We start from the raw sequence: 27,134 nt of genomic DNA, 5'->3' as shown, positions 1-27,134 counted from the left end.
TACGGTAGCAACTGCAAAACCTAATGCTATTACCATAAATTTTATAACATTACTTTTGATGCCAAATCAAATTATCTGAGTCGTATTCAAGCATATGACATGTATGATAGGGACTGGCAGTCCATTAAGAACATTTTAACCATAGAGGTCTGCCACAAAAGATAACTCCATAAACTTTAATATAAACATGAAGAATGCTAGTCAGCTCTTCCCCACCTGATCATGTTTCGGCTCAATACTTTCATCAACTTTTGGCCTGGTGTTCATGAGGACCTGGCAGAAAAAAAGTATTCAAATTCTGCAATCAGCATGCCATAATGTGGTAGAGATTTCCAAAAGGGGGTTATAGACAACAAGTCCACAAAACAAATTGACATCATAGAGAAGTCACCTTCCGAAGCATGGCATTTTCATTGGTCAGAGTTGAAATCTTCTCCTCCATTTCAGAATTCATGTCCTGGAGCTCTTTGGCTTTTGATTCTAGATCATTGACATATATTTTCTTTCTTTCTCGGGCTTGCTGAGCTGAGACCCTGTTCCTCAACAACCTTTATATGCAAACCAAGGAAAACACAATTTTTTAATAGTTTAAAGATAGATCAAGCTATGAAATTGTAATTGGCCCACAAAGGACAGTAGATCATCATGAGAAAATATAAGTCTAGAGACAAGTACAGAACAGTTTTAACAACCTATAGTTATTCAAATAAACAATCTGTAACCCAAGTGAGCAGCTATAAATCTAATATGATTGGGGCAGAACACACGTCAGGTCCAGGAGTTTCTTAAAACTCAAAACTTCTGGCAGTTTGTATTAATTTGACAAATTAAGGTTAGGCCAAAGATTTCATGCACGGCTGTGTAAGCATTGCACGTACATATCCCTTCTCACATGGAGTTGGAAAAGTCATAAACCCTCCAACCCTATTAAAGCCTCGAAAGTCATGTCCCCTCTCACATGCACAGCTTGCACAGCCGTGTATGAAAACTGTCCACTTAAGGTTATTCAAGACTTCCTAGAAGCTTTGTAAGGATGTCTTGGAGAGAAAAAGAATACATAAACCTGAATATAATTGTCAAAGCAAGTCCCATGCAAATGCAGGACATGACTCCAAGAACCGAACCTGCTGAGTCCACTTAAGACCAATGAGGGTCCAGCTCATTGTCTCGTGTTGAAGAGTTTTTCCAAGTGTCTGGGGTCAAAGAGCAGGTAAACCCACTGATGGGCACAAGTACACACCTGATCAACATAAACCATGCAATTTATGGGGTGGTCTAGGTTCCAAGAATCCAACACAGGTCTACAAGAAAATTTTCAGAAATTGAAATCCAGACCCCTTAAGTCACAAGGCCAGGGAAAAGGCCTGAACCCCACCCATTCCCCACCCCCACCCCCCACCCCCAAAAAAAAAAAAAAAAAAACCATCAATCCCATTTCATAACCAATTAAGACTGCTGGAACGTTAATTCCAAGATTTGAGGCTCAAACATAACTGCAATTGGATTTTCACAATTCTAGCTTCTGACTGACTGAACAAACAAAGGCAAAGATTTCATATGAACTTTCAATCTCTGGCCTCCTAAGATATTAGGAAAAGATTCAGAGGAGAGGTTATAGAACAATCCCCCCACTACATCTCCCTATTCTCTAAGCTTTTTTTTTTTTTTTTTTTTTTGGGGGGGGGGGGAGGAAACAATGAGGTGAAAAACATTAATCACTTGTTTTCTCTCCAGGTTTCCCTAGATAATTAACCAATCATAACTTTGCTCCCCCTTCTGAGATTTGGATGTGTACCTATATGTAATACATCCGTTGGCTCTAAATATCCCGATGCTAAAAAAAGGCAAACGAAAATTGAGAAATGCAAGTTGAAGAAGAGAAAATTTAGCTACGTCGAGGGTAACCGCCTCCACAAGACTTGAAAGTCCAAACTAGTTCAATTCCCCCCAAACGTTATTCACAACCATTGTTAAATAATAAGGGATAGAGTTTGTTGCTAAACTCTTATGAGATTTGGATTGCAATGGCAGTAGTATGATTAGAGAATTCAGTACTTCTAAAGATTACTTTTCCCTATACACCAGTCATGTTGAAATCATACATGCAACAACAATATATATATATATATATATATATATATATATATATATATATATATATTGTTGCAATGTGTGTTCAAGGGTAGTTTGGTCCTAGGGGTATTTCTGTCCGTGTACCTATTCTGGAATGTTCTCCATCTTATTATAAATAAAGAGGGACTGTGACCATATAGTCTTAAGCTATATTTCTAAAATCACCACATGGTATCAGAGCAAGGATTCATATCGCGATCCGAACCCTAATGGTTCCCTTCGTGAAGCCTTAGCCGTCTCTACCGTTTCTCTCTCTCTTTCCCTTTCTCGTTTCTTGCGCCACAAGCACCACCGCCCTCCTCCGTCTCCTCTCTTCTTCTTGGTACCAACCACAACCACCGCCACCTTCACCAGCCGCTGCCGCCGCCTTCTACACCAACAACCACGTCCGTCACCTTCTAGCCGAACTTCCGCTCTCGTCTCTCTCTCTGTTCACCCTTGGTGGTGAGTTTTTCTCCCACCAAGGGATTATTTGACCAATCCATGGTCTAAATCATCTCTGTTGGTTACAGGTGTTTAATGTTTCTTTCGGGATCCCTTTGTTATTGATGAATTTGTGATTCTAACATGATCAGCAACAATGGGCGACTCTGAGATCTCCACCGCATGTACTGGACAAGGAGTTAATCAACGTGATTTCCTTCTGTTCCCTACCAGCTCCATTAAATTAAATGGGAGCAATTACTTGATGTGGTCGCGATCCAGCTTCCTTGCCATTGGTTCTCGTGGTCTTTCAGGCTACATTACAAGGACATCTGTTAAGCCCATCGATGCTGGTCCTTCTCAAGCCAAGTGGGTGACATCAATTTTTCTTGCGATGTCCTATCTCATCAACTCCATGGATCCTGAAATAGCCGCCAATTATCTCCTTCTCAATATTTCTTCCAAAATTTGGAAGACTGCAAAGGACACCTATTCACAGGTCGGTAATGCTGCCCAATGTTATGAACTCCACCAATAAGTTCATGCTACCAAACAACAAGAGTTATCTCTTTCCCAATATTATTCAAAGCTCCGTAGCATGTGGCAACAGTTAGATTTTTATGGGTCCTTTACCGCTACCTATGATGTTGATGCTACTACCTGCAAAAAATGGGAAGATGGTCTCCGTGTCTTTGATTTCCTTGCTGACTATATTAAATTTGATCAGATTCGGGCTCATGTCCTGAATCGTGATCCATTTCCCACACTCGAGCAGGCTTATGCCATGGTGCAATTAGAAGACAGTCGTCCTAATGCTATGGTTCATCCAGTTACCCAAGAATAATCAGCCCTCTTTTCTAGCCCACAGAGTTCATCTCGAGGTGGGTTCTCTCGTGGTACTACTAATCGTTCCACGTCTGATCGAGTTCCAGTGAAGTGCGATTTTTGTGGGAAGATGCGACCTATCAAGGACAGGTTCTGGAAATTACATGGACATCCCAATGATACTCGGGGACGTGGGCAGAGTTGTTCTTCCTCTTCAGCCAAAGCAAATCAGACTTCATCTGAGGACACAGTTTCTGTTCAGTCCCTTTCTCAGGAGAAACTCCAACACTTACGTCGTCTAATGACCCGGCTAGACTCGTCTTCTTCATCAGCACCATCAGCAGCTTTGGGCACCTCCCTGCCGGACCTCTCTAATCCGCCCTCTTCGCCTTCCTCTTCCCATCTAGTATTCCTTTTTGTGACCATAGCACCTCCGTCATATCCACTTCCTGGATAATTGACTCGGGTACAACTGACCATATGACTGGTTCTCCTACTCACTTTTGTCATTATTCTCCTTTGTTAGGTAATAGTAAAGTTCGTGTGGCTGATGGTTCCCTTTCTCATGTTTCTAGGAAGGGAGTCATCAAGTGCACTCCTTCCATATCTCTTTCATCTGTTTTGCATGTTCCCAAATTTTCTACTAATTTACTCCATTAGTAGTCTTACACGGGATTTAAACTGCAAAGTAATATTTTTTCCTACTCATTGGCTGTTCTGGGACTTGATGATGGGTCGTACGATTGACAGTGGTAAAGTGGTTGGTGGTCTATACTTGCTTGACAATTCTCCATCCGCTTTGGCGTCTACTTCTGACTCTTCGGCGTCTGCTTTGGATGATCTACATAGGTGGCATCGTCGCCTGGGCCACCCTCCTCTGGGTGTTTTATCTAATTTATTTCCTAGTTTAGTAAAGCATTGTAATCCGAACAATTTTCATTGTGATGCTTGCATTTTTGCAAAGCAAACTAGAGCTGTTTACCCTATTTCAGATAATAGAAGTTTAATCCCTTTGGTTCAACTCATTCTGATGTATGGGGACCTGCCCGTTGTATTTCTACATCTGGTTATTGCTGGTTTGTCACGTTCATTGACTGTTTCAGCCGTACATTTTGTATCTTATGCGACAAAAGAGCAATGTATTCTCCTATTTTCAGTTGTTCCACAAAATGATCCAGACGCAATTTGATGCCAAAGAGAAATCCTTCTGACTGACAACGGAAAAGAATACACCGATGGTTCTCTTCAGGCCTATTGGTCTGCTCATGGGATTATACATCAGACCTCCTGTGTCGACACCCTTGCCCAAAATGGTGTGGTTGAACGAAAGAATCGTCACCTCTTGGAAGTTGCCCGATCATTGATGTTTGCTATAAATGTTCCTCCTCGTTTATGGGGTGATGCAGTTCTCTTGGTTTCCTACCTTATCAATCGGCTCCCTTCTTGTGTGTTGGCCTCTCGCTGCCGTCTTGTAGTGTTATTGGATTCCTCTTCCTTTGTGGTGCCTCCTAAAGTTTTTGGTTCTGTAATTTTTGCTCGCAATCATCATGTCAGTGGCCAATTTGATCCAAAGGGTTTCTGCTCTATTTTTTTGGGATATTTTGTTATCCAGAAGGGGTATAAGTGTTACCATCCTCCTTCCCAAAAATTGTTTGTCACTATGGATGTTATCTTTCGGGAAACAGAGGCTTATTTTCCTTCTCATACAGCTCTTCAGGGGAAACCTACAAGTGAAGAGATGCATTTAATTGCTCCATTGGAGGTGGATGTGCCTACTATAGAAACTCCGTCCATTGAGCTTGAGGATGGTATAACCGGACAAGAGCAGGATCAGCCTTTAATAAAGGGGGAGCAGAAATGGCCTTTAATTCAGGGGGAGCATGGTGAGCCTACCTTGAAGACATTCACTAGAGGAACGTGGCATAAAAGAAATCTAGTTGACAATACCACCACCACTGCTCCTAACCAATTGGCATTACCAGTCTCAAGTCCTTTTGGTCCTCCGGTTCCTTCTGGTGAGTCTCCTTTAGATCCTAGTCATGACTTACTCATTGCTATCTGTAAGCCACGTAGAAGTTGTACTCAACATCCCCATTTCTAATGTTGTTTCATACAACTCTCTTTCTCCATCATTCTATGCTTTTGTTTCTTCCTTGTCCTCTGTTTCCATCCCTAACAACTGGTAGGAAGTACTAAAGAACTCAAGGTGGAAAAAAGCAATGAATGAAGAAATGAGTGCCCTGGGGAAAAATGACACTTGGGACTTGGTGCCTCTTCCTCTAGGAGAGAAACCCAGACGCTGCAAGTGGGTTTTTGCAGTTAAACAGAATGTTGATGGATCTATAGAAAGATACAAGGCAAAGCTGGTTGCCAGAGGTTTTACCCAAACTCATGGGATCGATTATCAGGAAACATTTGCCCCCAATTGCTAAGATGAACACTGCCAGGGTAATTATCTCATGTGTTGTTAACCAAGGATGGGATCTCTAGCAACTTGATGTGAAGAATGCCTTTCTCCACGGGGAGCTCGAAGAAGAGGTGTATATGGATATCCCTCCTGGATTTGCTGGCCCAGAAACTCAGGGCAAGGCGTGTTGTTTGAAGAGAGCTTTATATGGTCTAAAACAATCCCCAAGAGCTTGGTTTGGTCGTTTTCATAGTCATGGTGTCCATTGGGTATAAACAAAGTAATGTTGATCATACGTTGTTTATCAAGAAGACTGATCAACATATCACAGTTTTGATTGTCTATGTAGATGACATAGTTGTTACTGGAAGTGATGCTGATGAAATAACCAAGCTGAAGACCTACTTGGAGACAGAGTTTGAAATTAAGGACCTGGGAAAGCTGTGGTATTTTCTTGAGATCGAGGTTGCCTATTTTGCTCAAAGTATCTTCTTTTCTCAATAGAAGTATACGCTTGATCTTCCGTCAGACTCAGGAATGCTGGGGTGTAAGTCTATTGAAACCCATTGGAGCTTCACACTCATCTAAAGAATAAGGATGGAGAGCCAGTGGATAAGGGTAGGTACCTAAGGTTAGTGGGACGCCTAATATATCTTTCACACACCCAGCCAGATATAGCCTTTGCAGTGAGTGTAGTTAGCCAATATATGCATGATCCTCATTCAACCCATCTAGAGGCAGCATATAGAATCTTGAGGTACTTAAAGTCATCTCCAAGAAGCAGAACTCTGCTTCTGCATTGAATCGAGGAAGTTGTCTATGTCCCTTTTGTTCAATCTAGTAAGCAATTAGCTGATATTCTCACTAAGGGAATTAGTATTAAGAGTTTTAATTCTCTAGTCAACAAGATGGGTGTGTTTCATATTTATGCACCAACTTGAGGGGGGAGTGTTATAATGTGGATTCAAGGGTAGTTTTGTCCTAGGGGTAGTTTTGTCCTTGTACCTATTCTGGAATGTTCTCCATCTTATTATAAATAAAAAGGGCATGTGTCCATATAGTAATAAGCCATATTAATCACCACATATATATATATATATATATAGGGGTTTGTCTGCTTGAAACCCTACATCAATTCCCGCTTAACATAACTTGTAGTCACTTGGATGGAGAGGCATATGTGGTAAATTCATATTAAGTTGGGTTTCTCCACCTCCAAGAATTACTACGATAAATTTGATCCTGACATGGTGAAAATTTTCATTTCCAAAATTACCTGTCATTTTGTTTCAATTTTCAACTCAGTCCCATTATGCATTAACCCCATCCCAACACCACCACCAGTGCCACCTATGCTACTACTGCTACCACTTCAATTAGTACTAGCAAGTCCAAGCTCATACGTGAGCATCCCATTGGGCTTAAACAGCCCGTAACTCCTCTCCAAAGTCATACAGTCCTTGATCTTTTTTGTTCGGCCAATCTAACTACATCAACCCTCCACCTCCATACCATTCCTTCCCTGCATCTCAACAATGTCAATAATACACTCCCAATATATATAGAGGGAGTGTTTAAGTGACACCTCTACAGGTGTATGTAGAACTTGGCACCTTCTTTTAATTGCCCCTTGTCTTATTCTCAAAAGTTCTTTAAGATAGGGGTATAAAAGGGTTTTCAAAAATAATTTGAAAGTGACATAATTGTGTTATTATCAAAAGGTGTCTGTTGGTTGAACCGTGGGTCAGAGAGAGGGAATAAAATAATGGAATGGCTTGTATTAATGATAGAAAGGCCCCTCTATTTATAATAGAGGGAAAGTTACAAATAATAGAAACCCACATAGCCGACATAAGCTAATAACACTTAATAACATAAAAATACCCCCAAAAGGACCAGAATACCCCCACGGTATTCTGGAGTACATTATTCTAATACTCCCCCTCAAGCTGGATTATACAAATACTAAAGAAAGAAGATCCAGCTTGGACTTAAGAAAAAAACTCTCCATAACAATGCTAACACTCCCCCTCAAGTTGGCGCATACAAGGTACTAATGCCCAACTTGAATAAAATGGGAAAAAATAAGTTGTAGCAGAATCCAGCTCCAAAATGAATGCAGCTCCCAAATAGATCTTCAAGAACTTGAAAAAAATAGACCTTTAAACTTGGACAGACTTGATCAGCAAAAAAGCATCTCTCACCAATCTTTGTCCAATAATGAATCTTTGAATTATAATCTTGAAGAGAAGTAACTAGGGTAGCCGGCAAAAGAGTCAAGCAGCAGTAAAGATCAAGCAGCGGAAAAAAACAACCAAACTGTAGGATCCCATATGGGCAGGCAATAACCAAACATCTTCAAAACTTTAAAGCCAACCTCCCCCTTATGACAAACTTTAACCCAATAACAAAGTAGATACCCATTAGCAATGGTGAAACCTCTGACCTTCTATGCTTTGCACCAAGTGTCCCTGCATGTTCTGCTCTCTGCAATGGCTGCAGGTATACTGTATATAATCCCCCCCTCGCGTGTAGTGCACGTAGACATAAGAGAGATGATGTAAGAGAAAGGGCAAAACACAACATTCCAGAATTTTTCAATGGCTGCCAAGTGTAATGGAAAAAAGAAGAAATGGTAAAGAAGAGAGTACCATTAACTTCCAAGGTGGTTATGGGGAATGCCAAAGGTATTGTTTGGGAGGTGGTGAAGGAAAAGGCAGTGGGATAATGAAGTACGGAGTAAGTAATGCAACATATAAATCTTCAACCATCGTCAAATGATCAAACAAACACCTTTGATGGAAACTCCTGCAGGGGAGAAACTCCTAACTCTAATATTCAAATCTGACAAATATACAGATCTGATTTGAAGTAAGGAAAGGCTCCATTCTTTAAGGCTTGATCAATCTTCAAACAAGAAGGAACAAGTGTGCAAAAACCCCAATGTATAAACTCCCACATGCTTAAAAGAACAAACGAAGATATCTGGACAGCAATGGATTGTAGAAGCTTCAACAAAAATTTGATCAGATCTGAATTAGTAACAATGCTATGATTCAAGCTCCAAGGTGAGCCAGAAATGAACCAGAAAAGCTTCACATAACTGAATAAGTTCGTAGGTGCAGCCAATGACCGTGGAACACACTGTTGTAGTCCCAAATAAGCTAATCTCCAGGGTAGTAGATTCGAGTCTTCCATAACGAAAGAAATTCGATCTCCAATAATAGCAAAATCAGTCACAATCATAGGGCAGCAGTATTCCACATGAAGGCAGCAGTAACACATCAACCAGTCATGCTTACAGAAGCCAATCAATAACACTAGCCAGGTAGGTATGAAAGCTCAAAATAACCAGCAAATATAAGATAAATAACCAGACAGATCCATAGGTAGTTGAAGCAGCCAGCCATATAGGAATAAGTAAGAAACATAGGTTGATAATTGGAGAAACCGAGCCATAAGAATGAACCTGAATTTTTCCAAAAAGAACTAATGAATGATGCTGAAATAGGGGCTGAATACTCCTATGATGTTTATAAAACTCTCCTCAAAAAATCAGCAATAGTGGACTGCCCTAACCCTTAGATCGATTATAGTTAGGGTTTTGTAACAAACCCTGAAAGGGAAGATCGATTGTAGGGAAGGGGGCTTCAACAAAGTGATGATGACTTGTCAAAGGTGATGTCTTCTGGTAATAGATGTTGACCACCACTGCTGGAATGGATCTCCAATTCGAATAACCAATCTCCTTAGTAATTGAGACTTGATCTTCACGTGAGAGAATCACCAAAAAATTACAGAAAAATAGGACAGCAGCTATCATGTGCAATAGACCTTCAAGCCAGGAATATTTGAAGTAGAATGTCCTTGATGGTAGAAACACCTCCAAAAAACTCCAATAGCAGCAATCAACCCTAACCCTAAAATCGATATTTGTCAGGATTTTGAAAAAACCCTGAAAAGAAGGATCGATTGGGGTTAGGGATCTTCAAACACTTGGAAAGAGGCTGAAACTGAGGTCGAGTGATCCTTGTAGGTGGAGTAAGCATCCCTCCAAAAGGCAGCAAAAACTGAAACCTGTAACCCTAATGTCGATTTGAGTCAGGATTTTGACAGGTAACCAAAAATAGCAGGTTGAGAAGGTTTTGCTATAGGTACAAATCCAGCCATCAGATAGTGACCAAACTGAGGTCAATTAGGGCTTGGATTAGTTGGGAATTATCCCTGAAATATTGGCTGCATCTGACAAGGGAAACCCCAAAATCGATTGGAGTCAGGGTTTTGAAAAATCCTGACAAGGTGAAATCTATTTGGGGATTTAGGCTGGAAAACAAATAATAAAAGATGGAGATAAAGAAAAAGGGAAGTTAGGTTTAGGAATAGGGTAGAATATGGCTGGAAAAAGGCTGCATAGGGTGTTCCTAAATTAGAGGATCAAATTCATAGAGATCTGATCTCAAAGAAGGGAAACTCCAAATCGCAGATGAGGCTCCAGCAGGTTTTTTTTTTTTAATAAAAACGATAGAAGAGAAGGGGGGGCAGCAACTAAATCATCGATATTATGTTTACCTCATTAGTGCTGCCCCTTTTGTTGGGCTGAAAAGAAGAAGAACAGGAGTAGGAGAAAACCGAGAAAAGGGAGAAGAAGGGAAAGATCGATTGGAGGAGGAGAAGGGAGAAATAGGGTTTTTTTTCTCTCTAACCTAGATCAGACCAACTCTGATACCATGTTGGTTGAACGGTGGATCAGAGAGAGGGAATAAAATAATGGAATGGCTTGTATTAATGATAGAAAGGCCCCTCTATTTATAATAGAGGGGAAGTTACAAATAATAGAAGCTAGGCGATGTGGGACTAAAACCCACATAACCGACATAAGCTAATAACACTTAATAACATAAAAATACCCCCAAAAGGATCAGAATACCCCCACGGTATTCTGGAGTACATTATTCTAACAGTGTCATTGTCATGCACATTTTTTGAGTATACATGTGAAATAATACTATTACCCATTGGACAAAAATTGTGTACCATACTAGAAGGGGAAAAATTAAGGTTACAAATTATTTGACACCTTGATGGATGTCAATACGAAAATCCCATATACATACATACATATATATATATATATATATATATAGAAAGAGAGAGAGAGACGGCAGGCCATGGTGCAACAGTAAAGGTTGCTCCATTGCAACCTATTGGTCGCGGGTTCAAGTCTAGAAACAGCCTCTCTGCAAAGCGAGGGTAAGGCTGCGTACATTATGACCCTCCCCAGATCCCAAAGTGGCGTGAGCCTCGTGCACTGGGTATATCCTTTTTTTTTTAGAGAGAGAAAAGGGAGGAAGTTGCTGGGTTGTTCGGCCATGTCAACCCTCCAACTTCGCTACTGTTCCTCCACTGCGTCTCAGCCAAGTCGACAGACACCATCTCGAAGTATATATAGCAATTGGAGGGGACACACACAGTTGAGTTCTGCTGGTGAAGAGAAAAAGAAACAGACATATTTCGGGTGTGATGGATTCACGGAGTAGAGTAAACAAAACAGAGGCATTGCCGGTCATTGGGATCGAAACGGTATCAAAACTATAAGTCGTTCCAGGCTTTCTACTTGAATCCCTCTCTTCCTCCTGAAACAAAGTAGAATCTAGAAAACCAGTCACTCCGTGGCGAGAGAGAGGAAGGAAAGAAGAGAAAGATACGATGGAACGATAGAAAAGAATAGAGAGATCACGATTTGACTTAATACCGAGACCCCAAACCATCAATATATATTTATAAAACTGTGAAATTACAAGAAAAAGCATAAATAAAATTAAACAGTACAAAACTACCCCGTAACTAACTACAGAACTACCCAAAACACCCCTAAAATGGCGGTAGCATCCTTTCAACATACCCCTCAAGCTGGAGCATAGATATCTCCCATGCGGCCATACCCAACTTGCAACAACCACTAAGAAATGCAGACCTAAACAACACCTTAGTGAAGATATCGCCTGATGCAGAGCTGAAGCACTACATCTGCAAGAAGCTGCTGTCCAAGTAGTAGTAGAAGTACTTCTATACTTAGTTTTATTTTTAGTATTTTGTCTTTTAAATTGAACTGGCCCAACCTGGTTGAACCAGTGGTTCACTTTAAGTGACTTAAGTCACCTTTTTATTTAATGTTATTTTAGTTTTATTTTTCTTTGGGTCCACACCTCCCACGAATTTAGAAAAGGGAGGTGATGTTTAGAGTTAGCCGGCTAGGAGTATTTATACTCCTAGGCTGAATAGGAGTGTGGCCAATGCCCCAATAAATAAAGTGATTTGGTGGGGCTTTTGTTCACATCTGAATTATTAAAAATATTGCTCCAGCTGCTCTGCAACCTTGTTCTCTCCTTTGGGAATTGCTTTGTGTCTGATCAAGGCTGGTGGGATTGGTGTGTGATCCAATTGACACCTTGCGGTGTGAAGACCGGATGGTTCTAGTGAAGTTCTTCTTCAAGTTCAAGTTCAAGACTAAATTTTTATTCAATTTCTACCTTCAAACAAGCTGCTGCCAGGATAATTTTGCAACTCCAGTGAGTTTGAAACATTACCCTCCCCACCCCTTATTCTTCTTCTAATCTTCTACAACCCCAACCCTAACTTTCCCCCCTTTTTTAAATTTTCCCATAACCTGAAAACCTGCACAGACCAAACCCACCATCACAATCCGCCCATACTTGGATCGATTACTCCCCTACCCCATTGGAATATTCGATCCAAAGTCCAGCCACCATCTCTCACCTTCTCAAATCTAAACCCAAAACCCTAGTTTCTGCCCAGCCCATCCTAACCATCAGAACTTCACCCAAAGGTGGCCAAGGACACTATTCCCCCTAGGTAACACTCGATCCAAACCTGGTTCCAATTCCCTCAACCTAAACCTGATGAAGATAGAAATATGAAGAAAAAGAGGTCAAAACACTGTTCACGTGAACAGTGTCACAGCCCCTTATATTGCCTTGGTGAGAATATTGTAAGAAGATTCTGTGAGGCACAAGACCAGATCGTGTGGACTTTTTAGAAGAGTCAATTTTGTTTATGTATGGGGGAGTTGGGAGTTTAGTTTAGTTTCTATTCTAATGCAATATTAGTTTCTAATTATGTTAAGTTTCTATTTCTTTTATTACTTGAGGTGCAGGTATGGCCCTCTATATATTGTAAAGGCTTTTAGAAGCCTCCCCATGATTTGAATAGTTGAATGAAAAAATTGCTTCCAAGCAAAAGATTCTCTTGTCCAATGGCTGTGCCATGAAGGGCTGTTAGGAGCCAGCATGTGAGAGCCGAATCCCATTATCGCCCTTCTTCTCATATCTCCTCTTCTATTGCAATCAATCCTTTGTGTTGCTGTTCTCTGCTGCTTAATACCATTGCTGTGAAGATCAAATGAAGGCTGCTACCAATCTCCAAACACAACCAAAGTTGCTGCTGCTGTTTCTCCCATTCAATTGAGGCTGCTGCTGCTCCTGCAAGTTGAATAGTTGCTGCCACTCCTGAGTTCCATAACTCCACATCCCACCAACAGAACCTGCTGAGTTTTGGAGCACAGAACCACACCACCTACCCCTCCACTCGATCCCAATTCTGGCCTATTCTGCTGGCTGGGTTGTCCTACACCACTAACCTTCTATTTTCATTCTCAACTTCCATCTCCAATTTTGTCCATCAGAACTGAACCAAACTTGCAGCAAAGCTTCTTACTATCAAGGTCTACACTCGATCTTCATTGGGAGCCAAATACAGTGCTGGTTTGTGAGATATTCCATAACCTTCTATTTTGGAGTTCTCTTCACATCTTAGCATCCAACCATCAGAATTGGACGAAATTTGGAGCATAGGCTCCCCTCACTTACTACTAAACTCGATCCAAGTTGGGTTGCATTTCCATGGCTGGTTTGACTTAATTTCCTAAACCTTCTAATTCTGCTTTTGTTTCTATTTTGGATTTGTGGGTATACTTGGGGCTAAAATAACCCTAATTTAGTCTTACATTATTTGGTATCAGAGCTATGGCTGATGAGGGTAGTTCTAACAATCCTAACCATGCTCCGTTAAATGCTAGTGATGATCTTATATTAGCTGTACGGCAGTTGGTTGAAGGAGTTGCTTCTTTGGAGAGAGAAGTCCAAGAGCTTAAAGCTGGTTTTTGTCCCGGCTACCAACCACCTCCTACGAATGCTACTATGACATTGAAAGAAATTCTGCAGATGTTAGATCAACGGTTCAATAATCCTAGCAAGGAGGTCTATGTCGAAGTCATCAAGGTATCAGAGACAGTAAATTCAATCATTGCGGGTATGGAAGCTAACCCCGATGTACAAATTTGAGAGCCTCAGTTCGATGATGATTGGTAATGTAGCCTAGGTAGGACAAAGCCCACTAGGAACCAGGGGAACAAGGTTACGTAGTAGGGCTGGCCGAATGGACAGTTTTAGGTAATTAGGTCAGAAACTAGGGTTAGGGTTAGGGTTTCGAACTAGGGTTTATTTGGTATTGAAGTGCAGGTTTTTATGAGTCTAATGGTATAAGTTGGATCGAATTTGGTTGAGGTTGGAAAACTAGGGTTTCGGGTAGGATGCCTTATGAAAATGGACTGTTTGTGAGATCTAGGGTTTAGGGGCAGATTTTAGGAAAGGGGCTTATAGGGTTTTAATATGCAAGTTTAAGGGATCCTAATGATGAAAAGAAGTTAGGGTTTGTATAGGTTTTCAAATTCTGCTGTAGGGGGCAGAACTAAGTTGCAGGTTTTGGGTTTTAAAGGAGTGGGGGAATGGAGGGGTTGTAGTGGACACTAAGGGCTAGGTTTAAGGTTGAATGTAGGGAGAGGTGTGGGGGATATAGGCTGGAAGTAGGGTTCGAAATTGATGGTTAAATCTGGAGTTATGAGGGAGTCCTAGTTGAGGTAGGAGTTGCAGATTTAATGGAGATTAGGGCTTGATGGATGGAGGGGAATGTGGAATAGGTCTAAGGGAAGATAAAGGCTGGTAGAAGAAGGTTTAAAAACAAATAGCAGGTTCAAACTTACTGGATTGTAAAGAACAATGGCAACAGCTTGATAACTTGAAGAAACCTCCCGATCTTCACAATGCAAGGAGTCGCAGGAGTCCACCTACCCTTCACCACCTTGAGATCCACAAGGATATACATTCACAAAGAACAGCAGCAATGGCAGCAAGCATAAAGCTCATTTTTATTAATCAAATTCGTATGTAATGCTGGCCTCCCTTACAAACTTATATAGAAGACTCAAAAATAGACTTAGACACTAAAAAGGAATGGCCTAATCCTATCCCTAACCTATTAGGCAACTTAAACTGACTAGGAAACTAGAATACTAAAGGAAATAGACTCAAAACATGGCTGGACATATAGAGTCCTAATCCACCCCAACTTACATCACATGACCACTTAACCAAGTCACATGATCACTTAAATTGAACCAATTGGATGCAACCAATTTGAACCGGTTCAATTAAAAAACATAAAAATAAACTAAGTATTGGGCTAATCCCGTATGCAACCTATATACCCATAAAAGTGGCCTATTACATTAGAAACCCAAGGGATCAAAGGCCCAACATGTATGTAACCCAACCCTAGACTTATTCCCAATGAAACAAGCCCTATTTGGTGATGAATCTGAATCAATTGGGCAGTCAATGCAGCCCTTGATTGTAACAATGATGACAACCTCTTGGATTATGATACTAAAGAGTAAGCCGAGGTGATTATGGTCCCCCGACAAGAACCCGTCGAGATCTCCAGTGCACAGAAGTCTAAAAAGGAGGAGTTCAATCTCGCAACGGAAGACAATTTTGCTGATATGATAATCAAGGATCTCTCTGATTATAAATCAGATAACGTAGAGTTCATCCTTCCACCTGAATTCTTCCAAGAACGAGAGCCACGTCAACAAGATTTCATTCCAGGCATCACAGAACTGCCAGAGTTCTACTATGGCTTGAAGATGGATGTGCACAACACAACACTCCTTCCTACTCTCTTCAAAATTCGAGGTCGAATTTTTTCTAAGAGGGGGAGAGTTGATGTAGATTGAAACATGAAAAAAAAAGAGGCCAAAACACTATTCACGTGAACAGTGTCACAGCCCCTTATTTTGCCTTGGTGAGAATATTGTTTGTTAGAAGATTATGTGGGGCCATAGTCCAGATCGTGCGAAGTCTTTTTAGAAGGGTCAAATTTTTCGTTTCTCAGTATTGTGATGGTACTTATTATGAAGTGTTTGAATCTTCTCAGCACAATATTAAATTGGGTCGAGAGTGGTTGGAAGAACGAAAAGGCATTATTGGTAGTGATAGAAATTTATGTACCCTACAACCATATCACATACGTCATACGTTCGTTCTTCAAGGATTGGTTGACAAAATATCCCTGGAGTCAAAGAAAGTGATACTGACACTGCATCCACAGGACAAGTTGAAAGATCACACAAGAGGAAGACAGTTTGGATGTGGGACAACCAACAACAATTAAGGAAGATGAGACGGTTCTTATGGGTGGAAGATACAACAGACTATACTGCAACAACAGGTGTTCACATTGAGTTTGTTTTTACCCACGATTTTCCAGCCATGGATGCAACCCCAAAACTTCTTATTTTGGATTTTCTCCAAGTTGCAGACAATGAGCAATTAAACCCCCACTCGTGTTTTTATTTCTTCCCTTCTACAAAACTCATGGCCAAGTTTTTCTCAACACCGAGGGAATTGATGCAGGAGTACTACCTTGGATCGACCCTCATCGCTGCTCTCTAATTTGCCCACCAAAAAAAGGCCAAAATCAATAGCTTTGGTTTGATTGAGGAACGAAAAACCTGAGAATCTCTATCATATTCGCTTCGTAACCTCACCACTTTGTCATCTCTCATCTCTCAATCTCCCTTAGACACGCAAGTGTGGATTTACTTTGGTAAGCTACAATGTGGGACAGTGAAACTGTGGTTCCCCAAACGTCAACTGTTATGGAATACTCATTCTCAGGCTATACTACAACTGAGTACTCTGCTGTGAATTCAAACATTCCTTCAGATGGTGTTGCTTTAACCACTGTGACTGCTGTGGAGCCGACTACTTCAACCATTCCAACAGATACCGTGTATCCCTTGTCGGATGGTCCTAATTTAGCCAATAGAGATGCATAGGATACACATCCTAGTTATGATACACAAGAACCTCTTGTTATCTCAAATGAGTCAAAGCCAACTGTTGGTGTGGCGAATACTTCTGAGAATCATATCAGCCAGGAGACTGTAGTACCGGATTCAGCTCACGTTGTTGGTTAAGATTCTTCTGTACATGTAAATGGAAATGGTGTTAATGAAATGAGAAATTTTACTCATACAGGAAGTGGTGAAAATGGGTCTGCTTCCCTGGAGAAGCTGCTGAGCAACCGTTTGAAGAGAGTTCTGTACTTTCTGCTAAGAAGAACGACTGTGGAGCATAGTGATAGCAAATTCTTTGGACTTCAATGCATGGACAGCCCTCATTGAAGAGACAGAGACGGTTGCAGAGGATACCTCATATTAAAAATCTGGAAGGGTTATTACACCTTTTTGGCAGAATTTCCATTGGGCTATGGTTACTGGAAAGTATGCAGATCATGAAGCTTGTTTGGGTTCTATTGACAAAGTGTCGGAGGAATATGAGAGGGCAGTAGAAGCTGTGACCTATTCCGTGGATATTTGGTTGCATTATTGCATGTTTGCTATATCTACATATGAAGATCCTGATACTGTTCAAAGGCCTACGTAGTAGTCATGTAGTTCTCAATGAATTACTGCTGTCTCTAACTTTGATACTCTGAGGCTATCATGGGTCCATCAATATACAAAATGCTGCTGGGAAGATCATGTTCAGTTAAGGGCTAAGATGGCCTCTAGCTCTGATACCATGTAACTAAACCAAATAGGAAGCAAACCAGAATCTATGAAGAGAAGAAAGAGAGAACAATGGGAGCTGATGTGCTGAACCACGATAGATTCAGTCTGTAATGATCTGGGTTGAAGTTACTTAGACTAGGAAACCGACAACTAACTCCTTCTAACTCTATCAACAATTAAAGACACAAAGCAATAAGGGAACTCACTATAGGGACACTCCCCCTATCGTTGTACATATCTTAACAGACCCAAACCCGTTTGAGAATCCAGATTGAGAACCGGGTCCAATCTTGGGTCTTGTAGGATATTAGTAGCCTATTTATTTATTTGGATTTATTTTCAAGTCTTTTGTTTTACTTTCAATAGGCTAGCTAGTAGTAGAGTTCCATTATATTTCAATTTTAGAGTTAGGAATAGGAGTGTTTTGATTTCTGTTAGAAGCCCTGTAGAACTGAATGCTTGAGTATCTTAATTGATCACCCAGCCCCTATATTTATAATAATCCAGAATTACAACTTATTCCTACTCAAAGTAGGAATACAACTTATTCCTAATCAAAGTAAGAATGACTCAAAATAGGAATGCCCCCCTTGCCTATTCCTATTAGGAATTCCCATTACAACTAGGAATCCCAAATAGAGATCGGTCAAGGGGAAAAATTACAGAAAAGGAAATAAAAATAAAAGATAAAAACAATAAAACCAAAGGACTAAATTACCCACACTCCCCCTCAAGTTGGAGCAAAGATATCGATCATGCCCAACTTGACTAGATTGGGATGAAACAATTTCCCAGACAATCCCTTGGTGAAGATATCAGCAAGTTGATCAGCAGATGTCACAAAGGGAATACAAATCAGCCCATCTTCTAACTTCTCCTTGATGAAATACCTATCCACCTCAACATGCTTGGTACGATCATGCTGTACTGGGTTGTGTGCTATGTTGATTGCAGCCTTGTTGTCGCAGTACAGCATCATAGGAAGACGAATAGGAATACCAAGATCTTGTAGCAAACCTTTAAGCTAAAGTAACTCACAAATACCTTGTGCCATAGCCCAAAACTCAGCTTTGGCACTAGAACAAGCAACTACATTTTGCTCCTTGCTACGCCATGTGACAAGATTTCTACCTACAAAGGAGCAATACCCAGAAATAGACTTGCGATCCGCAGAACCAGCCCAATCAGCATCAGTGTATGCTTCTATCCGTAGGTGACCATGTGCAGACAGAAGAATTCATTTTCCAGGAGCTGACTTCAAATAGTGCAAGATACGAAGAACAGCCTCCATATAAGAAGAGTAGGGATCATGCATAAACTGACTCACAGCACTCACGGCGACAGCAATGTCAAGACGAGTGTGTGAGAGCTAAATCAGCTTCCTTACAAGTCTTTGGTACCGGCCTTTATCAACAGGCTCACCCACTTTTTCCTTGAGCCGAACAGTAGAATCCATAGGAGTATTTAAAGGATGGCAGTCTAACAACCCGGTTTCAGTCAATAAGTCTAGGACATACTTCCTTTGGGAGAGAAAAATGCCTTTAGAAGATCTGGCCACTTCAATCCCAAGAAAGTATCATAGTTTCCCTAGATCTTTAATCTCAAATTCTTGTCCAAGGAAGGTCTTCAACCGTTTGATCTCATCACCATCATTGCCAGTAACCACTATGTCATCAACGTAGACTATAAAACAGTGAGTTTTTCACCAACCCTCTTTATAAAGAGTGTGTGATCAGCATTACTTTGCTTATAGCCCACAGAAATCATGGCCTTGTGGAACCGGCCAAACCATGCTCATGGTGACTGCTTCAGCCCATATAGTGCACGCTTCAACCTACATACTTTTCCTTGGTTTCTGCCACAAGAGAACCCTGGTGGAATGTCCATATACACCCCATCCAGTGCTCCATTTAGGAAGGCATTTTTTACATCTAGCTACTGCAAATCCCATCCAAGGTTGACTGCACAAGATAATAACACACGAACAGTATTTAACTTTGCAACAGATGCAAAGGTTTCCTGGTAATCAATGCCGTATGTCTGAGTGAACCCCTTGGCCACGAGTCGTGCCTTATACCTATCCACAGTGCCATCCACCTTCTGTTTCACCACAAACACCCATTTACATCCAACGGTTTTCTTCCCAGGTGGAAGAACCACAAGCTCCCATGTGTTATTTTTCTTCAAAGCCTCCATTTCTTCCATCATACCTGCCTTCCACTTTCCATCTGATAGAGCTTCCTGGCAATTGTTAGGAATACGAACAGAAGAAAGAGAGGAAACAAAAGCACGAAAGGATGGGGAAAGGGAGTCATAAGAAACAACATGAGATATGGGATGTTGAGTACAAGTCCTAACACCTTTGCGAAGAGCAATAGGTAATTCAGTAGAAGGAACATTACCAAGTGGAGAAGTAGGTTCTGGATCCGGGTTCGGCAATTGGATGGGTATTGGAGCAACAGTTGATTGAACCTGCTTATGTTTCCTTCCATAGGTCTTCACAGTACTGTCATCAATCCTCCTCTGAAATTCACTAATAGTCCTCTGGACAGGAGTCTGGACTGGGGTAGTTTGCTCCCCCTGAATAGAGATGGTCTCCCCCTGTATAAGGATCTCTCCCCCCGACTCAGGGGAAGTACTAGGAGCAGGCCGAACTGGTTCAGACTCATTGTAAACAGACTGGAGTGGAGGTGGAGAGTCTATGGTTAGCACATCTTCACTAACACTCTCCCCCTGAAGAGGTGGGGACACATAATAGGAAACATTTTCATGAAACACGATATCCATGCTGACCAAAGTCCGACGGGATGGAGGGTAATAGCATTTGTACCCTTTCTGTGTAGCAGAGTAACCTAAGAAAATGCAGCGGAGACTACATGGTTCAAGTTTACCAACCCTAGGGGGAACGATAAAGGAAGAAGAGCCAAGTAATGGCTCAACAGGGGGTCTGGAATTAAGAACCCGACTGGGCAGTCTATTAATCAAATAGGCTGCAGTAAGGACAGCATCCCCCCAATAAAGGGAAGGGACATTGCGAGCAAACAGAAGAGCTCTAGCCACCTCCAAGAGGTGGCGGTTTTTCCTCTCAGCCACCCCATTTTGGGCTGGAGTATCAACACAGCTGGTCTGATGGAGGATTCCATGGGCAGCAAGGTATTTTTGGAACTGACCTTCCATATACTCTGTCCCATTGTCACTCCTCAAAATTTGAAGAGTGGCATTAAATTGGGTCTTAACCAGCTGGTGAAAATGCTGAAAACATGAAAACACTTCATTTTTTGTGTGCATAAGGTAGACCCAAGTAAATCTAGAATAGCAGTCAATAAAGGTTACATACCACCGATGACCAGAAAGAGAAACTTTTCTACTAGGACCCCACACATCAGTATAAACAACATGAAATAAGGAAGAAGATCTTTTATTAGAAATGGGATAAGTTGAACGTGTCTGTTTAACCAAGACACAAGGCTCACAAAAGAAATCTTCCTTATTATAATCTTTAACTAATGCTGGAAATAAAGTGGATAAAATACCTAAAGGGGGATGACCTAATCTAGAGTGCCATTTGTGTAATTCAGAAGAGAAAGATGTCGGGTGACAGAGCCCATAGTACTATATCTCGCGATATATCGGTATCTCGGGCCTACCGAGATATCCGAAATTTGGCAAAATTTCGCCGCAATATTGCATTTTTTCTACAATATTTCTGGAGTCCATCTCGGTGGGTATTTGGCCATATCTAGGCCTGATACTTCATGGACACCCTTATTTAAGCTAAATAAACACATTTAAACCTTCATATTGCAAAAAAAATGAACTCAAATTGGTGTTTTGGGTTTGCACCCTTGATTAACTATATACGGTCGGACCCTGTTGTATAAAATAGTTAAATACATATTGTTTAAGTACTAAAAGACTTATTAAGAAATTTAAACAAAGTAATGAAACAAAAATAAAGTCAAGCGTAGCCTTTAGAAGTTTAAACTCATAAAGTCATAAGTGCATAAGTCATAACTCATAAACTTCATAATAGTCAATCGTTCAATACTCAATACACAGTATTTCTACGAAATATACCAAAATTTGCACTTTTTCATTTCAAAAGCCCATCTCGTCTCTGTAGTGTCGAAATTTACCAAAATTTCGGCGATATATCTCGAAATTTGGTACCATGACAGAGCCTAGAAGGTAAAGCCTGGGTAGATGCAGGGTCTCCATCAAGCAGGTACAATCCGCCATGCACTTTACCCAATCCAATCGTCTTCCCCGAGTCCAGTTCCTGAAAAACACAATGAGTGGGAAAAAAGGTTACTTTACAATTCAAAGATTTGGTGATACTGCTAATGGAAAGAAGATTAGTGGTAAACTTGGGAATATGCAACACAGATGACAGTGTAAAAGAAGGAGAACAACCAATGGATCTTTTCCCTGAGATGGAGGAGAGGGACCCATCAGCAATTTTGACTTTATCTTTACCAGAAGCAGGAGAATATGTATTAAAGAGGCTGGAAGAACCTGTCATGTGATCAGTAGCACCGGAGTCTATGATCCAAGGAGTGGAGACTACTGATGCACAATGACCAGCAAAAGAAATACCTGTACGGGCAAAGAAGGAACCTGAATTGGCAGCAGATGTAGTAGAGGCAATGGATGTGTTCAATAGACGCCGGAGAGTCTGGAGTTCTTCCTGGTAGAAACCAATGTCAGTAGTGGGAGTTGGAGCTACACTTTTAGTGTGATTGGCTTTATTTTTAGGCTTAGCACGATCACGTTTGGCCTCAAAATCAGCAGGCTTCCCATGTAATTTCCAACACTGAGCCTTAGTGTGATATGGTTTGTGACAATGACCACACTTCACAGGCTCTTTGGCAGTAGCAATAGCAGCAACACTGTCAGAAGAAGTATCTGGGGTGGAGCCAGCATAGTACTAAAACTCGCGAAATTTCGGTTGAGATATCGAATATTTCAAGTATCTTGACCTGTCCGAAACGAAACGCAAGTCCGATATGAAAAAATGCAATATTTCGAATATTTCGGAAATTTCGATCATCTCGTTTCAGAAATTTCGGAAATCTCGGTCATTTCAGTCATCTCGTTTCGAAAATTTCGGAAATCTCGGTCATTTTTGGCATTTTACACCCACAGAAAAATACTATATTTCGACCGATGTCGAAATTTCGGAATCTCGAAAATTTCGGTCAGACCGAAACACCGAAACGAAACGAAACGAGATTTAGTACCATGAAAGCCAGTAGTCTGTTAGGCTGATCTCTCAACTTTGGGAGTGATCATCATGGCAGCCCTTCGTGTCTTTTCACTGTGAACATAAGAAAAGGTCTCCTCTAAAGTGGGGAAAGGAACCCGACCAAGAACTTGCACCCGAATAGGATCATAAACATCATTAAGGCCAACCAGGAAATCATAGACCCGAAACTGATCAACATAAGAGTGATAGGCAGTAATGTCAGTAGTAGTAGTAGGTTGAAACCGAGCATAGAGATCTAATTGCTACCATAAACACTTGAGGGCAGCATAGTATTTAGTGACAAACATCTCCTTCTAAATAGTATTTTGGACTGTCTTCCTGATTTCATAAACCTGAGCACCACTACCTGAACGACCATAAGTTCCCTTGACAGCAATCCATATCTAAGTAACAGTGTCAAAGAGCAGATACTGACTGGAGAGGTTAGTGGTCATAGAATTCAAAACAAATGACATTATCATAGCATCGTTGGCAGCCCATTTAGTACGGGCAGCACCTTCTTCAGTAGGCTGTTTGGTGGTGCCAATGAGATGGCCAGTGAGGCCCCTACCAGCCACGGTAAAGGATAATGATCTGGCCTAAATCAAATAATTCGTACCATCAAGCTTAATGGCGGCAGTATAGGGAAGAAAGTCATTCCTAATCTGACCATCTCCTCCAGAAGTAGCAATAGTCATCTCTGAGTCGCCCATAATTCAACTAGGTAGAAATCGAACCACTAATTTGAAAAACACAGATTTTCAAAAAAAAACTGAATCGAGTGACTTGAAGTTGCAGCACTTTCAGTTGTCAGAATAGGGTGAAAGATTGATCGAGTGATCCTCTAGTAGTGGGGAGGAAGTCATCCAAAAAGGAGCTCATTCTGACCAGCAAATAAGAAGCCCTAATTTTAGCCAAAAATTAGGGCAAAAATGCTGTTTAGAGAGAAATCGCAGAGCTGAATCTGTCTTGGCTTGATTCAATACTGCAGTCTTCAAACAGGAAGAGGTGTGTGCCAGGGATAGTAGGAACCAATCTCCAGAAAAAACAGAAATCGATCTTCAGCTTTGTGGGAAGAACTCGATCTCCAATGGTGGAGGGATCCCGTCGGCAGAGGGCAACACCATGTAATCGCAACCTTCAATGAGGTGAATGCGAGGGCAGCATCTAAATCTGCATTAGATCACCTCATAGGTGCTGCCCTGAATGAAAGATAGGAGCCGAGAGTGGTGGAGAATGGAGAAACCAGAAACCGTGGGAGGGGGGAGAAAAAAAAAAAACCAGAAAAAACTTGAGAACTGCTTCTTAGATCAGATTCTGCTCTAATACCATGTTAGAAGCCTTGTAGAACTGAATGCTTGAGTATCTTAATTGATCACCCAGCACCTTTATTTATAATAATCCAGAATTACAACTTATTCCTACTCAAAGTAGGAATACAACTTATTCCTAATCAAAGTAGGAATGACTTAAAATAGGAATGCCCCCCTTGCCTATTCCTATTAGGAATTCCCATTACAACTAGGAATCCCAAATAGAGATCGGTCAAGGGGAAAAATTACAGAAAAGGAAATAAAAATAAAAGATAAAAACAATAAAACCAAAGGACTAAATTACCCCTATCGGATAATTTAGCCTATCTCAACAATTTCTTTTATTTATACCATGTAACCACGATAGAGTCTTCCGATTTGAGAATGAATTGAAGTTCAATTTGTATGTGTGAACTTGTGTGGTGTGTGTGAGCTCCCCCCCCCCCCCCAACTCCCTTCTTCTTCTTCTTCTTATGTGATTTCCTCTCTCCCTTGCAACTCTGTGTTTCATCTCAGATTTCCCCCTCTCGTCTAACCGGCCCTCCAGCTGTCTGTGTTTAGGTGCCATCAAAGCTGTCACGTGGCAGATATGGCACCTGTCGCCACTAAGCTTGGGGCAATGCCACTCCTATCAAATACTGACATATCAGATAATGCATATCAACATGGAGAATTTAGAAGCTAATCATTGGAAAGTACCTCATAATTGTCCGGGAAAAAGAAAGTTTTCTATGGAAAGATCCGTAGATCAGTAAACAATTAGATGAAATTTAACAAGGCTTCTGAAAAAACGGATGTGAAGGTAAAACAATGAACTAATGTAATTCGAAGGAAGCTGACCACCAAAGGTATAGTCTTACAATGGGAAATGGAAAGAATTTTGGTTGAAAAGCTTCGATTAGAAGTTGCAAACGCAATGGAACTCCCCCGTTCCCCTCTTGAAAAAGCAATCAGCCTTTGGAGAGGGAAAAAAGAAGAAAAAGATCACTAGACATACATGCAGATGAAAGAATGCTTCTGCATGTATGGAAAAGGGTATGCCTACGTATCCATTGTTTGAACCCACACTTAATCTGAGCATTTCACAGCATGACAAGAAACGAAACACCAATATCTTCATCGCACTTCACATCCCACCCAGGCCAACACCGGGGGAGGGGGTTGGAGAGTGGGGGACCGAGTCCCTTCTCCATTGCACCTGAGGAATTAGAAACTAAGGGGACACAGCGCGCGAGCGAGAGAGCGAGAAAGAGGGGGGGGAGGAGGAGGAAGGAAAAGAAGACACTTAAATATATAGATGTAACAGAAAAGCAATATTACCTCTTTAGGCGTCGGTGCTCCCGATCAGCGGGATTCCGACCCCTGCGACGCTTGGAGGGAAGAGGGGTAGAGCTATTACCATGTTGGACGTCAGTTGTGGTCCTGGTGGAGTCGCTGGGCCGAACTGCTTCAACGTCGGGAACCGTAAACAGATCTTCATCACTTTCCTCTGAAATACCAGCACAAGAAATCAAAGAGCGCCAAAGACAGACATTCTTGAATATATACAATACAAACACATAAAAAAGTTAAGGCAGGCAAAATGGAAACCCAAGCCCTAAGTTGCTAACAAGAGGTGGGAGTAGAGAAAGAAAGAAGACGAACCTAATTTATGCTTGTCGTGGTGGGAAGGAAGGGAGGAGCTGCTGTTCCTCCATGAAGAAGAAGAGCTCTTCTGGTCGTAGCTGGAAGGGGACGGCCTGTTAGCTTCAGCAACTGACATGTTCAGACAAGTATGGTGTATAGAGTAGTAGCACTAAGTCAGTTACAGGGTCATGAATTGAGAGGATCGGGATCAGGGTGGGTGGAGGAGTAGGCGTCGAGCACGAGGAGGAAGGGAGGGAATTGAAGAACAAGGACACCCCCAACTCCAAATTCCAAATCCAAATAAAAACCCAATACCCAAATATGAGGCTTGTGGCGGCGTCTCATTGCGTCCTTCATTTCTTCTTACCAAAGTCCAACTTCCAACTGGATGGATGGATGGATGGATTCACTGTAGAGTGTAGACTACTCGATGCAGAGAGAGAGAGATACCTGAAAGTGAACTCAAGGCTGAAAGCTTGGCCTTGGCTGTTGGCCTCAGTTGTTACACGTTGACGTACTTTGAGCCGCAAGTCTCATTGTTTAATCGACTCGATTAGCGAAGAAGTTAGAGCTTAGAAGACCAAAATAAACTTAAAAGAAGAGGGTAGCCGTAGCCCCGTAAGATTGGAGGGGCGTAAGGTAGCCGGCGATTCATAGACGCTTTTCTGTAAAACAAAAATAGTTGACCGGAGAATGTCCTAATCCTCCGTTTCTTTCTATTTTGGGAAAATATTGGGAATGCGTATCGGTTGATTCCGTTGCCCCTAGGGCCTTGAGGCTTCTTCAGCTCCACCTCCGCCACTACCCATTATTTTTTGTCCATTTATGATTGATTTACCATCCTCCTCCCAACCCTTTTTTTTTAAATATTAGAGCTCTCCACCGTTTCTGAGAGGACCAAGAAAACGAACATAAAATAAAATTGTCATATAATTGGATCCCCAACGTTTTATCCCCTCCAAAGACTTTCTACATGTGTTCTTGTTCATCTTTTCTTCACTTTCTTTATAATAACACATAAAATAAGCATATTCATCTTATGTTGCTTTCCAAGCGCAATAACAAATTATGATAGAAAAAAAAAAAAATTAAAGATCAAATTTTCCTTCACCAGATGAAATAATGGTGTTCATAAGGTATAGCACAACAATTAGATATTTTTTATTTTTTATAAATAGAGTAGATATTTACAGCCATTGATGACTATACTTTTTCTTCACCATGAAGAGT

General features: G+C 41.2%; 1 protein-coding gene across 1 annotated transcript; it reads right to left on the bottom strand.

Annotated features, from left to right (window-relative positions):
- Nucleotides 1-26,065, bottom strand: LOC122670442 (transcription factor HY5-like). The gene is made up of 4 exons (XM_043867317.1): nt 25,923-26,065; nt 25,599-25,767; nt 392-548; nt 1-273 (listed from the first exon to the last, which is right to left on the bottom strand). The coding sequence occupies exons 1-4, from the start codon at nt 26,038-26,040 to the stop codon at nt 202-204; spliced, it is 516 nt and encodes a 171-aa protein (XP_043723252.1). The 5' UTR covers nt 26,041-26,065; the 3' UTR covers nt 1-201.
- Nucleotides 26,066-27,134: the final 1,069 nt, after the last annotated feature.

This window comes from Telopea speciosissima, chromosome 8 (genome assembly GCF_018873765.1).
Source record: "Telopea speciosissima isolate NSW1024214 ecotype Mountain lineage chromosome 8, Tspe_v1, whole genome shotgun sequence".
NCBI lineage: Eukaryota > Viridiplantae > Streptophyta > Magnoliopsida > Proteales > Proteaceae > Telopea > Telopea speciosissima.
Note: the sequence above shows the minus strand (reverse complement) of the source record. Positions and strands in the feature narration are given on the sequence as shown.